General features: G+C 40.6%; 1 protein-coding gene across 5 annotated transcripts in view; it reads right to left on the bottom strand.

Moving 5' to 3' along the window:
- Nucleotides 1–18,621, bottom strand: part of GRIA1 (glutamate ionotropic receptor AMPA type subunit 1) — a 300,553-nt gene that overhangs the window by 280,188 nt on the left and 1,744 nt on the right. For all 5 annotated transcript variants that reach the window (XR_005986977.1, XM_041750345.1, XM_041750344.1 and 2 more), the window contains exon 2: nucleotides 16,868–17,005. Coding sequence is in view for 4 of the 5 variants with exons in the window: in XM_041750345.1 (XP_041606279.1) it covers nucleotides 16,868–17,005 (138 nt within the window). In the remaining variant the exon portion in view is untranslated. The remainder of the gene's footprint in view (nucleotides 1–16,867; nucleotides 17,006–18,621) is intronic.

The raw sequence follows: 18,621 nt of genomic DNA, 5'->3' as shown, positions 1-18,621 counted from the left end.
TAGTAATTTTTATTATTTAAAATTAATCTCAATTTCTTGTAGGTGCTCTTTGTTTAGTATGCTTTAGCCCACTGATCTTCGTTTTGTTCTTTGAATCCACAGACTCACTCTTACTTTAAAGCATTTACACAGGGACGCCTGGGTGGCTCAGTGGTTGAGTGTCAGCCTTTGGCTCAGGTCGTGATCTCGGGTTCCTGGGATCAAGTCCCGCACTGAGCTCCCCACAGGGAGCCTGCTTCTCCCTCTGCCTGTGTCTCTGCCTCTCTCTCTGTGTCTCTCATGAATAATAAATAAATCTCAAAAAAAAAAATAAAGCATTTACACATGCTACTCTTTTTGTCTGGAAAGTTCTAGAGCCTAAATCTATGCTAATCTGATAGCCATTAGCCACATGTGACTATTTAAATTTAAATTAACTAAAATTAAATTACATTAAAGATTTAGTTCCTTAATCATACTGGCCACATTTCAAATGCTCAGCAGGTACATGTGGCAAGTGGTTACCACATTTGACAGCACAGAGACAGAATGCCTCCCATTGTTGTGGAAAATATTATTGGTTATTAACAAGGCTCAGTAAAATATCACTCCTTCAGAGAAGCCTACCCTGACTACCTATTTAAACTAGCTCTCAAACCTACTGTCTGTTCTATGACTCTATTTGGCTATATTTGTGGCATTTACCAATTATTTGAAACTGTTATATTTATTTATTTGTTCATCAGAATGTAGTTCTCAAAAGTGCAGGAATTTTGTTGCTTTTTCTCTCTGCTACATCCCTAGGGTATAATAAAGAGTGTGTTCAGTAAATCCTAGTTAAATAAATAAATGGAGTATTCTCAGTTGGTGGGAAGGTCAATGCTAGGTGGAAGCAGAAGTATGAACAAAAGCAGAGCAGTGAGAGATTGCGAGGTACGTTTGTGGTGACACTGGCAGGACACATTCGCTGGAACATGGAATGTGTACTGTTAGATAAGTCTCAAAAGGTAGGCAAATTGAGATCATGTTATTGAAAGACTCATATTCTTGGCTGAGTTTGAACTTAAAACAAGATGGGGAGCTGTCAACAACTTTTTTTTTTTTTTACAACAGAGAAGTTTCATGATTAGAAACAGTCTTCAAGAAATTGATCTACTTGCTACGTGGCAAGCGGATCATAACACAGAGAGACTAGTCAGAAGGCAAAAGACACAATCCAATGGAAAAAGAAGAAAAAAGTAGGCAGAGTCAAGAGTCATAGTGGTGGCCAAACAGCACATCACATGCATTGGATGAAGAGAGGACAGTCTGGAGGAGTCAAATACTGACATTTTAAGCCTGAGTAACTCAACAGAACTGGAGTGAGGAAAGAGGAATGGGTTTGACAGAATAGATGCCAACTTCTGTTTTTGATATATTGAACCCAAAACATAGAGGCTAGCATCTTGGGGAAAGGGTAGATATTGGGGTGAAAATCAGGAGCAGAAGGGATCAGAAAGAGCCCCAGTGGTGCTGGTGGGGAGAACACAACATCACAAAGTTAAGGGTTCTTAGGGAGAGGTTGAAGATTCCCATAGATGTTCAGCTATCAGAAACAAAAACATACAGGTGGAATTATTGATAAAAAATATGGGCAGCCCAGGTGGCTCAGCAGTTTAGCGCTGCCTTCAGCCCAGGGAGTGATCCTGGAGACCTGGGATCCAGTCCCATGTTGGGCTCCCTGCATGGAGCCTGCTTCTCCCTCTGCCTGTGTCTCTGCCTCTCTCTCTCTGTCTCTCTCTCTGTGTGTCTCTCATGAATATATAAATAAAATCTTTAAAAGAAAGAAGAAAGAAAGAAAGAAAGAAAGAAAGAAAGAAAGAAAGAAAGAAAGAAAGAAAAATATATAATAACCCCTGAGGAGCTGGTTCATCAGAATATTTAGAGTAGAAACGATACTTAAACTGTATTTATTCAGAATGATCTTTGAGTAAGGAAGAAAAGATAGTAAGTACAGCTCAAGAAAATTTCCCAAAGCTGGTAAATACCTGGTTTCTAGACTTCACATGGACATTTATGAGCTTCCCGTTCCCAAAGGCTCCTGCTTTTTAGAGTCTGGAGTACAGTTTAAATGGAGGGCTCACATTAGGTGTTTTCTTTTTTTTTTTTTTTCTTTTCTTCTTTTAAAAGATTTTATTTATTTATTCATGAGAGACACACACAGAGAGAGAGGCAGAGACACAGGCAGAGGGAGAAGCAGGCTCCATGCAGGGAGCCCGACATGGGACTGAATCCCGGGTCTCCAGGATCACACCCTGGGCCGAAGGCAGCGCTAAACCGCTGAGCCACCCGGGCTGCCCTTTTTCTTTTCTTTTCTTTTCTTTTCTTTTCTTTTCTTTTCTTTTCTTTTCTTTTCTTTTCTTTTCTTTTCTTTTCTTTTCTTTTCTTTTCTTTTCTTTCTTTTCTTTTCTTTTTTTCTTTCTTTTCTTTCTTTTCTTTTTTTCTTTTCTTCTCTTTTCTTTTCTTTTCTTTTCTTTTTTTTTAAGATTTTATTTATTTATTCATGAGAGACACAGAGAGGCAGGCAGAGGGAGAAGCAGACATTAGGTGTTTTCTGCCCTCATTTATGGCTGTGGCACCTCCATAGGCTTTACCAGATAGGTTAGGGATGGCTGGGGCTTATCCTGCTTGCTCGAGAGAGGCTCTGCCCTAATTAACCACCTCAATTAACAAATGGAGTTTGGCACCAACCTAAGATGAAGTACTTCGATTTAGCATTTCCTTCACACATAATTTAAATCTCAGAATCCTTAAGTTTTATAATCACAGACTTGGAAAGGATCTAGAAACTATCTAGTTCATTTTCCTCCTCTGTGAAAGAATGAATATAGATACACACACACACACACACACACACACACACATGCGCGCCATCCTTAGAAGCAACAGAAACAACTCTTCACTATTCTGGAACCAAGACAAAAGGGATAGCCAATTCCATGACCTCTCTGATAGGCATGCCCTAGGAACCTTACTATCTGCCTCTGTTATGCTCAGTGGCTTCCAAGCCCTGTGGCTGTCTTGCCTTGATAGCAAGTGCCCCTTTGCCAGCCCTTGACTTGCACATATATATGGCTCAGAGAAACTAGCATCTGCCCAAGGACAACTGAGTGACCCAATTTGCAAGAAATGTTTTCAAGGCCCCTCATTCTCCACTGCCTAGACCAAGATTCTCAATCTAACTTGCCCATGTGGCTCTTTCTTTCACATTCCACAGGGTATCATACCCTTTCTGGCTGGCTCATTTCTAACTTTCATATTTGAACTCAGAAGTCACCTCCTTAGAAAGGTCTTCCTTGACCACTCAAAGTGAGTATTCTCTTCTACCATAGCAATTTCTCACCACATTCTATTTTTTATAACCATAATAACAATTTTTTATTTTTCCCATTTAATAATGTATTTATCCCCTATTTCTCTATAGAACATATGTTCCATGGAGACCAAGACCATATCTATCATTATCCAGTGTTCCCTCAAGTGCCTGGTAAAATGTGGAACACATAGTGTGGTTGCTTGTCCTGGCCAGATATCGCTACATAACAAGCATCCCCAAATGTATTAGTATATAACAATGAACATGTCCTATCGTATTCATAGGTCTACAGATCAGCTGGGACAGCTCTGCTTCATACTTTAGCATGTGGGTTGACTCCAACACCTCTGTTTTTTTATTTCTCTTTCTTTGGGACCCACAAGCTCTTTGAGGCAAGTTGTGTGTGTGTGTGTGTGTGTGTGTGTGTGTGTGTGTGTGTGTTTCATGGCTTCTGCTTGAAACATGCCTAACAATATCCCACTTGCAAAAGCTAGTCACATGACCAAGTATAACATTAATGGAGCAGGGAGATATACTCTTCCCAAGGAGTTTGGGGGAAGAAATGAATAGTTACCAAATAATAATCGAATCTACCACAATGTTCCATAAATATCAATAATTGCACAAATGAAATCCCTCCCCTAGATCAGTTGACCTTTCCAGCTAAACAAACTACTTTCTAATCCTTATAGTACTGTGTTTCAGCAGTATTAGTTTTAGGATTTCAGTCCACTGTGAATCCATGACCTGGCAAGAAAGAACTGTATCACCCTATTCTCCTTGAACAGAAACTAACTTAAGAACTCTGCCTGTTTAACAGAGGTTAAAACCTCCTTCATTTCATCCGGACTCTCTCTATCCCCCTCTTCAGGCATAGGGAAGCCTTCATTCCTGCCAAAAACTAGGAGGGATGGAACCAATTAGAAGAACCTACCATCTGGTGGTGTGGGCTCATCAGATTTGCAGCCAAGATTCCAACCGGGACTGTTAAAGAGTTTGTGCACAATAGCTTGAGTGTCTGAATAGAGCAGGAAATGTCTTGGTCATTGGGAGAGAGTATGGGTGCCTTGAAATCACCAGATATGTTAAGGCTGACAGCCCTAACATTCTGACAAAGAGTAATCTGAAAAGACCACAGCCCCCCACCATGCCCATTTGGGTGGACTATACTTCCAAAAATTGTGCCATGAACACAGGTTTGCTCATGGCTGAGCAGGGATTATCAAAGTCTCCTCAGCTTTGACTCATGAATCTGCCTGAATTTCAAACCTTTTGCCTGCCCTGACTCCTGATCTTGCCTTTCCCACCAGAATCCCTTGTATGCTCTTCTCTTATTGGTGGCTCTTCTGGGCCTCAGCATATTAACACTTGGGGTTAGCTCCAGCTTCTCTGAGTTTTCTTTTCTGCAGATATGTACCATGGGAGAACAACTGCATTTATTTATTTATTTATTTATTTATTTATTTATTTATTTAGCCTATTGAAGAACAGTATCCTGATTTCCTCTGGAGAACTACTCCTCCTCAGTGTCCCTGTAGTCTGGGGTGAGAGTTGACTGAAACTAACGATCCATCTGAGTCCTGATTTTTTTTTAAAGATTTTATTTATTTATTCATGAGAGACACGGAGAGGCAGAGACACAGGCAGAGGGAAAAGCAGGCCCCCGGTGGAAGTCCGATGTGGGACTCGATCCTGGGACTCCAGGACCATGCCCTGGGCCGAAGGCAGATGCCCAACCACTGAGCGACCCAGACGTCCCTGAGTCCTGATTTTTATTCAGTGACATCAGGCCCAGGATTTTTTTCTGATGGGAATTAATCGAAAAAGAGAAGTTCCCTTTCCATTGGACCTTTAAATGGGCAGATAAAGGCTGGTTGTGCTGGAATCTGACAACTGAGATCTGGCATATGGTATATATATATATATATATATATATATATATATATATATGTCTGAGAATAAAGTCAGTTTAGTGCAAAGCTGAGACTGAAAGTTCAAGGGATATCTCCCAGTCCTCATGACACTATTCAAGCTCCTAAATTTACCTATACACAAAGTCAAAACTCTCCAGTTGGTTCTGTTTCTATCACTTGCTACCAAGAGAGTCCTGACTGCTCAGTGCCCAAATGGGATTGCCCTTTCTTTCTATAAGCCATAATTTCTTAAGCTAAAGACATTGGCCCACATATTTAGTCCAGTCTTGAGGACTGAATCATAAGTGAAAAGACATGCTTTCAGATTTAGCACTGTTGCATATTTGGACCCTGGGTAAACTTAGCCTCCTTGAGATTTCAATTTTCCCCATCCACAAAATAGATTCATTCATGGATAATGACCGCCCTCATAGAAAAACACTAAAGATTAATTAGTCACATTGTACTTGTGGTGCATTTATGTTAATAGATAAGAAGCCTAGTTAATTATATTACCCTGCATTTCCTTAGCACTTCTGATTTTTCAAAGCCCTTTCATATAAGTAATGACATTTGCCTCTTCTAATAACACTGAGAATCTGGTATTATAACCCCATATTATACATCTGGAAGCTAAACTGAGCACAAAGATTTCTCAAGGTCATACAGCAAGTCAATACCAACACTGAACAAGTTATTTCAATTCTTGTATACTCTAATGATTCTATTAAATTTCATTGGAAATTGTCTTACTGGCCTATAATGCTCTTAAAAATCATAATATTATATTAAAATGATTAAACTTTTACTGGGATGATCATCATAGCATTATCTCTAGGAAAATATTTGGAAATAAACTAGACATTCAATAAAAGGAGACAAATTAAATAAATTTTACATATACAACTTATGTACATATATGTACATATAAGTACATATATGTACAATAGGCTTTTAGGAAGACATTTATTTACTTATTTTTTAAAGATTTCATTTATGTATTCATGAGAGAGAGAGACAGAGAGAGAGGCAGAGACACAGGCAGAGGGAGAAGCAGGCTCCCTGCTGGGAGCCTGATGCGGGACTCCATCCCAGGACCCCAGGATCACGACCTGTGCTGAAGGCAGACGCTCAACCACTGAGCCACCCAGGTGCCCCTTTTAGGAAGACATTTAAAAATGAATGTGTAATAATCAAAGTGATATATGTAACACTGGGTAAAAAATCATGTTATAAGACAGTGATATAAATCTATTATTAATTTTTAAGTTGATATGCTCAGAAGAAAGATATGTTCATCCTTAGTATTGTAATTACACAAATTTTATTTTGTTTGGTGTCTATACTCCCATGGCTTTCTACAAAACACATATCATGTTTGTACACGAAATAAATGCTATTCTTAAGAAGTTGATTTCCTTCCTAGAGATTCTATGTAATGAACACACAGAAACAGGCTTAACCATTGGGTGTGAATTTCATTAGCCTCCAACTGCCTCACTGACCCCAATTTTGCCTGCATCCTCCATGATCTGGACCTCCCTATGACCTTGAGCTCCTGTGTGCTCTTTGGACAGCAGGCTGTGACACTCTAAAGTCACAAGAGCAGTCGGGGTGGGAATGGCTTTCTAGGATCTTCAGTGCACTGCACACCCTGACTGCAGCTGCCACAGAGCAGCACAGGCCACTTGAAAGCACAAGGGCTGTGTGACTCAAGCTGCAGGCACTGATACCAGGGGAGCAGAGCCGCTTTCTCTGGAGGGGAAACCACATGTTCCACAAGAGCAGAAGACACAGCAGTCAGCGGAATGAAGAACCCACCCCCAAGCCTGCAGAGGTCTAGGGATGGAACCAGACACACACAGGCCACTGCCCCTGCTCACTCCCTCTGAGAGCTCCATTTTCTCATCTGGGGAAAGGGGAGAATAAAAGTAGCTGTTTCATGGTTTTGCATGGAGTACAAAGTTGATTTGAAATCAACTATCATTTGCTCCTTTTCATAATAACCACATACCATTGGCGTAATTATTTCCTTCACTTGAAAGAAACTGAAGTTTAAAAAAATAGAATTGACTTGTCCAAGCCTTACAAGGCCTCAGTGGCACAGGCAGGCCTTGAACCAGAAATCCTTGATCTAGAAAGTGGGTCCTTATCTAGGACCCTTACTGACAATAGTTCAAAAGGAGCTGGATTGAGCTTTTAATTTGACTTACCACGGTCAAATTAACAGTGCTGGTTTTTACCCCCAGCACTGTTTAGCAACACAATTGTAATGGCCTTCCACAGGAATTTACAATGCAGCCTATTGGAACTCTCAAAACACGTAATGTCAAACCATAACCCCCATGAATGGCAGTAGTTTAGGCTTATTCTCATCACTGCCTCTGATGTTACATAATACACAGCTATGCATTCATTCATTCATTCATCCATTCATTCAACTAGCATCACTGAACACTATTCTGTGGTGGAACTGTGATGGGAAGCTAAAGAAGATGTGACCACTGCTCCCAAGTTGCTTGGACCAGATGGTCAGATAAGACAAAGGTCCAGGTGACTAAAACCCAGAGCTAAGTGTGACAGCTGCTATGGGAAAGTACAAAGCGCCAAGGGGCAGAGGAGGAGGGTGTGAACATGGGAAAGCAAGGAAGGCTTCCTGGAAAAGGTGATATAAGGGACAGGACTAACCAGAAGGACAGAAATTCAACAGGGGAACATGGAAGGAAAAGTTTGTAGATGCAAGTAGAGGAAATAGCATTGAGTTGTCCAATTTGATTACAGATCAAGGCTCAGTAGCACGGCCTTTCCTGCTGATGAAGTAAGTAGGGATTCCATCTGAGTCCTTGCTTGCATGCACATGCTTACCAACTCTGTGTTGGATCAGCCTCCAGTCCCCATGAACATAGCCACGGGCATACCACAGAGCACACGTGACAACTGACCCCTACACCCAGTCGTCAGCTTCCTCTTCCCCCAGTGTCTGTCCCCATCCCTCTGACCATCTGCCAGACTTCATCTCAAATTGGCAACAGGAGTAAAGGCACAAGGATAATTGCTACATAAGCATAAAGTCTTCAGGGAACATGAAAGTGGCACTCTCGAGCATCTGATTCCTGGTGGGAAAACAAATCTGAACATGACACTTCTCTGCTTAAAATCCTTCAGGAGGTTTTCCCACAGCTCTTGGGCTAAAGTTTAAAATTTGTAAGGCCCCATAAGGCCTCTTAGCCCTTGCCATCCTTTCTAGCCCCCCATTCCCCTTATCCCTCACTTCCCCTGCTCCCAGGCCTCTGCCCAGGATGCTTCTAGAATATGCCTCCTGTTCCCAGCACCACATCACTAAAAGCCTTCAATTCTCAGCTCAAACACCTATTCATTCCTCTGCCCAGAGCTAATTCCTTTATAATACGCTCTCACTGAATCATGGCCCTTTCTTTCACATCTTTATCACAACCAATAATAATATATCATCTGTACAATTATTTGACGAATATCTGCATCTCTCACTAACTGGTAAGCTCCATGAGCATAGGGCTGCCTTCTGTTTTTGTTCGCAGTAGTAAGCATTCTGTAAATACTTGTTGAATATTGAATGAGTGCACCTGAGATCCATAAGAGGCTTAGTACCCTTGCATACAAAATGTAGACCAGATGCGTAACATGGTAGGTCAAAGTTCAGAGCGTTCCTTAGATTCTTAGTCAAACCAGTTGGCTGACACAAGAGCTTCTTCTCTAAACCATTTGTCCCTGAGTTTTCCATACATTCTTAACATAGGACTACCGCCCTGGAGGGACTCTTAGAAATCATAAGAGTCTTATTTTATAAATAAGGATGGGGGTGGGTGGTGCTTCTCCAAAGTCACATGCAGGAATGTTTCCAGAGGATAGATAGTCCAGAATATGAATCCTTGTCTTCAAATCCCAATTCACATAGTTTTCACTGCCTGGAACCTGTTGTGTGTGTGTGTGTGTGTGTGTGTGTGTGTGTGTGTGTGTGTGTTTAACTTTTGGTCTATATCCTGTTTGCCTTTCTAAATTGAACTCAAATGTCCTTGATTTATGAAACCTGGTCTGATTCTTCCAACTGGAAGTTTTCTTTCCTTCCTCTGAGTGCGTGTGTGTGTGTGTGTGTGTGTGTGAGAGAGAGAGAGAGAGAGAGAGATGAGGAAAGAGAGAATGTCTCCATTACTTCAGATTTCTTTTGTGCATGCCTATTTCCTCTATAAGAACCTGAGCCCCTTAAGGGGAGAATCAATGTCTAATGCGTTTTATTTTCCTCAATTCCTAGTGGAATGCCTTGTAGTGGCAAATGGATTTTATCTCTTGCATCAACTCAACTCTGACCAATTTGTAGTAGCTGCCTAGAATGCTATGCTGAGAAAGAAAAGAAAAGAAAGGTAAGGAAGAGAAAAGAAAAGAAAAAAAGAATTTAAGGCTATGTCTACATTTAGTGGGAAAGAATTCTGTAATGACTGTTATCCGCTAGGGTCTGGAAGGAGGCAGTAATGGTACATAGACTCCATAGAGGGCAATAATAATAGGGTTTTGAATGAATGAACAAATAAATGAATCTTAACTATTTATCTTGAGTGTCTGAGAGGAGAACAGTAATCTCACTGATCTCAGCAGAGTCTTCAAACTAGCCAGAGGATGGAATGTTCACAAACCTTGGCACAAAGAAGTTGATGATTACCAATATTATATAAAAACAAAAAACAAAGAGTGTAACATAGACACATGTTGATGCCTGTGTTTCTTAAAGGGAGGGCATGGATAAAGATGGAGAAGCCACAGTCAGGTTTGTAGCATCAACCAGCTCTATGCACACATCTGCCATTTAACTGAGAGCACAGTGTGGATGCAAGAGACCAACTTTGAACTCTACACCTCGTAACAACAAACACATGCCCCACCCTTCAGTACCTGCTCAAATTCCCTGAGGAGTCTTGCTTCTTATCCACAGCCATGCCCTGCCTCAGAAGTCTTAGCTCTTAATCCTGAATCATAAACTTCACTGGGAGCACTTACTGTTCTTTTTCTTTTCTGTGTCCCTATAGTAATGCATCTTAGAAGGGGAAAAGCTCACTGAGTTTTGGAATTCCTAAAGCTGACTTCAAATATTAGCTCAGCCCGTCTCTGCTGTAGAATATGGGGAAAACATTTACTCCTGCACCATCTCAATAGCATCACCTACAAAATGGGGATAATAATCGTTTAAGATTTTTATAAAACTCAAAGACAATATATATTAAGTATCTGTCACTTGGTAAGTCTCTGAAATAATCTTTGTCTACCCAGTACCAGCCCTCCATTCTTCTCATTACGGCAAATTTTTTGAGAGCAGAAATTATACATCTTTTGTATCCCCTACTATTGGTTATAGAGTGAGGAAGAAATATTAATTGAAAGAAACAATGAAATGACAGGTGCTGAAGGATATAAATTAGGTGTTAGCAGACTGGTTTGGTTACATACCTGGGTAAGCAGCATAATTTTGTTACACTGGCTACATGTAGGACACTTGAAAACTTTGGTAAACTTGAGAGTTTACGACTTATGCCTAAAGAGGACAGCCCTGGGGCACTTGGGTGGCTCAGTCAGTTAAGCATCTGATTTCAACTCAGGTCATGATCTCAGGGTCCTGGGACAGAGCACCATGTTGGGCTCCCTGCTCAGTAGGGAGTCTGCTTGTCCTTCTCCCTCTGACCCTCCCCCTGCTTGTACATGTATGCACACACTCTCTTTCTCTCAAATAAATAACTAAAATCTTGAAAAAGAAAGAGGACAGCATTTCTCAACTCTAGAAAATAGAAACTGAGCAGGAATGTGGGTTCAGGGTTCCCTGATGCCCTAAGTTTTTTTTTAGGGAATCCAGAAATCTGAATTTTTATGCCATATTGTAAAAAGCACTGTGCATTTTAAATTCAATGGGCTATTAATCTGCAACTCTAAAATGATGAGGGACTCTTAGGCAAGAGCTAAGATGCCATCTGTCTGCTATCCATGCCTAAAGTCTGGCTAGATCCCCCTTGGGCTTCCTGAGTGAGTCTATAACAGAGAGAAACCCATTATAATTAGGCAACTAGCACCCACCTGATTGCCATTTAGACTCTCAGCATCTTGTTTTTATTTAAAGATAGACAGATAGATTGATTGATTGATTGGAGAGAGAAAGTGCATACTCATGCACGAGTAGGGGGGGCAGGGAGGATGGAGAGGGAAAGAATCTCTAGCAGACCTCACACTGAGCATGAAGCCTAACACAGGGCTTGATCCTATGACCCTGAGACCATGACCTGAGCCAAAACCAAGACTTGGAAGTTTAACCAACTGAGCCACCTACACACCCTGGCTCTCAGCATCTTTATACTGTGTGATTCCTTGACTCATGGAGACATTTGTTCACTTGGATTAGGGATAAAGCCCTTTGCTGAGTGTTCTCAGCACTGCTGAACAATAGATATACATGACCTTTCTGGACAGTATTTCACATTCTGGTGGTAGAGTTGACCTATAAATGTACACCAAGGCAACAATGCAGGACAAACCAACTGGGCCTTGAAAACACAATGCTTCCAGGGGACAGGCAGCTAAATAAAATTAGAAAAATGAGCTAGTTAGGAAAGAAATTATCTAGATGGAATATACCCACCTCTATCTTAGTAAATTGGGGCTACATAGGTGTGAGTCAATATTGCCACATTTTTCAAAAATTGAAAGAGACTTACAGATACCCAAATTTTGAAGTAAAATTCCACGATTTTTTAAAAAAAGATTTTATTTACTCATGAGAGACACACGGAGAGGGAGAGGCAGAGACACAGGCAGAGGGAGAAGCAGGGTCCATGCAGGGAGCCCAATGCAGGACTCGATCCCAGGACTCCAGGATCATACCCTGAGCCGAAGGCAGATGCCCAACTGCTGAGCCACCCAGGTGTCCCAAATTCCATGATTCTTTTTTTTTTTTTTTTAATTTTTTTTTTAAGTTTTTATTTTATTTTATTTTATTTATGATAGTCATACAGAGAGAAAGAGAGAGAGGCAGAGACACAGGCAGAGGGAGAAGCAGGCTCCATGCACCGGGAGCCTGATGTGGGATTCGATCCCGGGTCTTCAGGATCGCGCCCTGGGCCAAAGGCAGGCGCCAAACCGCTGCGCCACCCAGGGATCCCCCAAATTCCATGATTCTTAAATATTGTGCTGCATGTGGCTTATGAATGACCATTCATTCGGTGATCACTTCTGCAGTATTGGATAAAAGGTAGATGGGAGGCCCAGCCCAGAGTGCCACAAGAGGTCAGAGCAAGAGAGTAACAAAGTAAAGCTATCTTCTTTGCCTTTGCACCTGTCACTCCTCCGCCCAGAACACACTTGCCTCATCCCTTTCTTGCCCCCTTACCTTGTCTTTCTGGAAAGCTTCTATTTATCATTGAGACTCAAGTCTACCACTACCCTTTCAGAGGCCATGCCCACTCCTTAAGGCATCTCTAACACTCCTTACAAATTGCTTCTCCCAACACCAATGTTATATTTTAATTTTCTCTTTATAGGATGGTCAGCCTCATAAGGGATAAAGTCCTGAAGGCAGGGAACATGTCTTACTTTTGTCTGTACTTCTAGTGCTTAACACCATGTCTGGGCTTGATTAAGGGCTCAAACATGCTTGCTAAGGGAGTGGAAGGCTTTTTAGATTAAAGAGTTTCTCCAAGTGTGATCCCCATACTAACTACTACAGAATACCTCCAGGGCCAGCTCTTGAATAATCTTACTCAGGAAATCCAGAATTCATCCCGGAGTCTTGTTTTAAATAAGCTCTCTGGGTGCACTGAAGATTGCACTGAAGATTGAGGTCCTCCTGGCTAAACTGTAATTCCCACTAGGAAAAAGGCTGTCTTCTTTCTTGGCCATTATATTCCTAGCACCTGGTACAACACTGGGCATAAAGTAGGCATTCAGCATATATGTGCAGAATGTATGAATGAAAAGGTAAGAATTAAGTGGTAACTGCTTCTCAGACCTTTAATAGAAATCACAATCTGCATCTTAACCTGTCACTTTATTTATACTGATCACAAAGGCACCAAGGAAGCTGAATAGTTGGTCAGTAACTACTATCTCTATGGACAGTCTCATCAACTCCTGCCCTTCTAGGCATGGAAGAGTGTTCAGAGGATAACATAAGGTGTTTGCTGATTCAATGACTTTATCCTTTAATGACTGCAGGCAAGGAAAAGCAAGGAAGCTCAAATGCAAAGAACACACAAAACTCTCATCTTGGTTACTGATGTTAGTAGTACTTCTCTTCCATCTTTCCTGCATCCCCTACCCTACAACCATCACTTTGCCTCAGTAATCCCCTGTTGCCAAGACGTCCAGCAGGAATAGTTCCTGTTATACTTCCTCTCCCTTCCCTTCTCTACCCTCTGGTGGAGGGATAGTGAATAGCAAAATGGGCAGGAAAAAAAATCAAGTGACAGCAAAAATTATGAAAAACAAATATTCATTGGGGTGCCTGTGTGGTTCAGTTGGTTGGGTGTCCAACTCTTGATTTTGGCTCAGGTCATGATCTCAGGTTCCTGGGATCAAGCCCTGTGGAGGACACCATGCTCAATGGGGAGTCTGCTTGAGATTCTCTCTCCCCTTCTCCCTCTTCCCCACCCACCTGCTCACAGTGTCCTCTATCTCTCTCTAAATAAATAAATTAATTTAAAAAATAAAAGAAAGAAAAACAAATATTTAGTTATTTTCTGGAGGTAAGACTGAGGCAGTCAATTTAAGGTAACTACTAGTCCAGATTTCAAAAAAGCAAATGAAATTAAACCTGAATAAGACACTTTTCTTGGTTTACCATAAATGATTAGTTAATGTAGCCCATATAAAACCTGTCTACTCCCTTTGACAGTTTTTACTCAATTTAATTTGGGACAGATGTACAGTTTTCCCAAACCGATGGACCATGGGAAACGAAAGGTTTCCTGGCCTCATATAAAAGCTAACAGAGAATCTTCCAGGCAGGCTGGGATTACAATGCCACCATTGCCACCCAAATTGGCCAGTCCTGGCTCTGATCTTGGAGCTAAAGAGAAAAAATAAAGATCTAAGCACAAGATAGCATTATTGCTTCTCAGACAATCCCCACAGCAACTTTGCTCACTAGACCACAAGATACTTGAAAGCAAGGGCCTTTTATCATCTCTATTTCCCCAAGGTCCATCTCAGTTCATAGCATTGAAGAAACATTTAAAGAATGGCCAAATTAATAGAAACCTGTACACTGATATATGGCAGGAATCAAGTTTAAGAACCCAGATCCATTCACTCCAGGTTCCCTAACCACAAAGGATAACGCTGCGTATCATATTTCAACCCCCCCAATAAATGGCCAATTACCCTATTGCAGATTAAATGTTAGGTAGTTAAGATAACAATACAAAAGCACCACCTTTTGCCTCAGAACATTTCTTCCTTTTATTTTTATTTTTTTGTCTTTTATTATCTTGTCCTGCCAGTCAACATCTTGACACTAGGACAGCAGTTAACATCTCATTCCATCAAGCTCTGCTGTAGACAATTCTCAGCAGTATGAGGGAATACACACACCAGTCATTTATTTTTCCTGATTCCTTAAGCAAGTAATCCTTGAGTAATGGGCCCCTTTGAGAGTATGACAAAATCTATGGAGTATGACAAAAGCTAGAGAGCCTCCCCTCAGTAAATAAATTAGCATATGCATATAAATGCAAAATATTAAGCATCATCATAGGCGGTTTTTTTTTTTTTTTTTCATAGGCGGTTTTTAGATATGTTGGTGCCCATACCCAACTCCTCTCTTCAAAGACTCTAAACCATATCAAAATGAATGGAGATTATCTGAAAATCAAATACCTATTCAACATTATTCAGCTTTCCAGGGAGATGGTTTCACAGAACACAGAATACAACAATTAAACTCTAGCTCTTTTTTAAGGATAGTGAGTAACACAGTAGACAATATTTTCAACCTCGGCATTACCAAAATGCAAAATTGCTATTTTATTTGATGGGTCACTCCTGTGTAAAATCACAGCTATAATTTGAAGCATTGTAAGGTTTTCTCATTAGGTGCTTTATCAAACCACTGCCTTAAAAGTCTCTGAAAACTTCCTTTTGCTTTTTAGGTAATCTAAGCATAATTGATCAGGCTACCATAAGGAATAGTATATCTATCACAGTGCCAGGAACATGGACCTTGGGGTCACAGGACCACTGTTTACTTCTTGGGCAACTCTGAGCAAGTAGTATAACTTGGTGCAGCCTCAGTTTCTAAAAAGAAGATGATGCAGTGTTCTCCTCCAAGGTTTCTCTGAGGATTAAATGAACTAACACATAGAAATTAGTGCATTGCAAAGGCCATTGTGATGCCCAATAAGTGATAATAAATGCTAATATAATTGTCTACAAAATACTTATCATAGTTCTTAACACACAGTAAATCCTTAATAAATGGAGTCTGGTATAATTATCATTCTTGAAATCTGTAATGAGCACTATCTTATAAGTGGTCTTAGGGATAGAGAGAATTCCAAATTCTTTTTTTTTTTTTTTTTTTTTAATTTTTTTTTTCCAAATTCTTAATATGAGTTTTCAATGCACAATGCACTTTCAGTTCAAATCACTGAGAGCCTACCAGGAGGGAATGTGGAAAAGAGATGAAAGAAATATGATCTATGTTTTTGACTATCCATAGCTCAGTAGATGTCACCAAGTCCATAGAAGCACACACAACCTGTGGTGCCAATTTAATCCAATTTTGAGTCTCCAGTTGTTCTTGCCCATTCAGCTCACACCACCATACCGTAAATTCCTTCTGGAGTTTAATCCCTGGAGGGAAAATGTCTCTACTGATTAATTTTTATGCTTCCATCTGTCATCAAATGGCAATCATGCAACCACACAGATCTCCTTTTCAGTCTTAGTTGTCAGAAAAACTCAAAATGGTCTTTGTTTTTTATGTATTCAATTCATATGTCAAAGACTTCTCTTTTTCTTCTCCTTGAGGTCTCCTCTCAAAGGCCATCCAACAAATTATGTCTTAAGCAATCAATCCCTTCAAAATGTTTTGAAAATAATCCAGGTACCAATCTTACAATAGTTACTGGTCATTTCCCAAAGTGGGGAACCAGATAGACCACCTGTCACACATTCTTTCTAATCAACTACAGGTGTAATTTCTTCTTTTAACTTGTGCATAGGAAAGGCATAAGCATTTTAAGCCACATTTTCTAAGTTGGAATATTTAATTCTATATCTCTTAGAAGTTTCTTATGTGTGAAAGTCTCTGAGCTGAACAAGAAAAACTCTACAAGGTAGGGAAGATGCAATCAACCCAAACACCCATCGTACTGGCATTTACAGTTAGCTGACAGTGAAAAAGCAGACCCATTTTCTAAAGCATTCTAGGATCTAAAATACCAACTGATGGAATCACTCAAAAGGCCCTGGAAATTTTTCTTGGAGGGCTTTCTCTTATGAAGACGAATGACAACTCAAGTGGTTTTTGCAACACTACCACCTACTCACAGGCCCTCCTTTCATTGGTTGATCGCAGAAATAAATGTCAGGAATAGCAGCAATTACTTACATCTATAGGTCATCTCAAAGCTGTCGCTGATGTTCACAATATCAATCTGGGGGAGCAGTTTCGGGGGCTCTGTGAGTTGTGACAAAGCAAATCTAAAAGCGGCATGTTCCTGTGACTGCTGGTTTGGAAATAATCCCCCTAGGAGGAAAATAAATGTAACATGGTATCTGGAATAGAGACAGGTTTAGTCCCCCAATAGCCCATCCCAGATGGACCCTTTTCTTCTCCCCATGCCAAACCCACTAGTTGTAGCCTTCGGTGATGGGGAGGAGAGTTCAAATAGACTCAAGTAGACATGGAAGCTTCAACTTCCACAGATGAGCTTTTATGTGACAAGGGCCTCTAACAGGCATCACTCTGCCCAAACATTTGGTTGTTCACTCCTCAACCCAGATCAATTCAGAGAAAACAAGAGAACTGTATTTCTCTTCCTACTTCGTCCTGGCAACCATCTAGGTGGCCTAAGCTCTTGTGTGCACGTAAACCCATGCTGTGTCCATTTTTTCCTGTATCAGACCCATTCCCCACTACAGAGCCTTACAGGAAGTAGCATTAACAAATATTGCAGGGTGAAATCTAGCCCTGGGACCCTATAAAGCACTGTAACCCTTTGCTTTGACAGTTTTGGTCTTTGACCTGGCAAGACCTGCATGCAATTTAATCATTCTATCACCTCTGAGGTATATTATCCATTTCTTCTGAAAACCCTGGGTTTCTAAAAACAGTATTTTGCTGCTTCTTTGACACTCATGATCCCAGCTACCTAGGGATGACTTGTTATATAAGAGATTGCCATGGTGTACATTTGCATGGTAGAACCGTGGACTTCAGAGATGTGGGGATTTAAGAATGTCAAGAAGGTATGAACATTCTATTCTAGTGAAAAGCATAACAAAGGTGCTTGTTGGGGCTCTAGTTCCTAGAAGTGAGAGTATGTGGCTTATCTTTGTATTTACTGTAGACGTGTAAAATGAATTAAATCCCATTTCCATGAATTAGAATCAGCTATGTCCAGAGACTGAACTATAGTGAATGTTTACATAGAAGTTTATCTCAGCTTCAACAGGAATCCCAGTCCCAACGTAATGTACTTATAACTTCTTATACAGAGGTATGTGCTTATTTTTAAGAACCAGTAGATGGACTGTAAGGCTTTTATTAGAGATCCTACAAGTAGAATCAAGTACTACCTGATGACAGTGGTATTTTCAGCATTTGTTCTACAATTTAATGTTTCAACCTTTTATTTGAAAACAAATAGTGATCTTATCTGTTGAACAAATAAGTTTCATAAGTATGATGAAAAATTTTGCAGAGATACATGGGCATACATATCATACACACGTCCAAAAAACACAAACCACCTCCATGCATTTGTACCCGTAGCTCTATACACAAATACACTTGGTGAAAGCAAATCCACATATCTCAAGACAAGCATTTCCAATCAGCAAAGTATGGGCAATGCCTAAGTGCCAACATAAACAACGCTACACATAAGAGCAAGTGATTTACACATGCTCATATGCCTCCATTTTAGAGTAAAAATAAATGATGCTCCACCCTCCCTCCCCTCAGGTGACCACACCCCAAACACTTCCCTATCCCCTTCCTCCTCTGAAATGAATGAAAGGGAGGGGTGGGGGTGGGGAGGTAGGCGGCTCCAGACGGGGCTGCAAGGGAAGTGTCTCCTGAGGCAGGAAGTTTTGTTTTGCGTGTAAGGCACTAACACATATACACACACTTCAGAATAT

Source organism: Vulpes lagopus, chromosome 3, assembly GCF_018345385.1.
Source record: "Vulpes lagopus strain Blue_001 chromosome 3, ASM1834538v1, whole genome shotgun sequence".
Taxonomy (NCBI): Eukaryota; Metazoa; Chordata; class Mammalia; order Carnivora; family Canidae; genus Vulpes; species Vulpes lagopus.
Note: the sequence above shows the minus strand (reverse complement) of the source record. Positions and strands in the feature narration are given on the sequence as shown.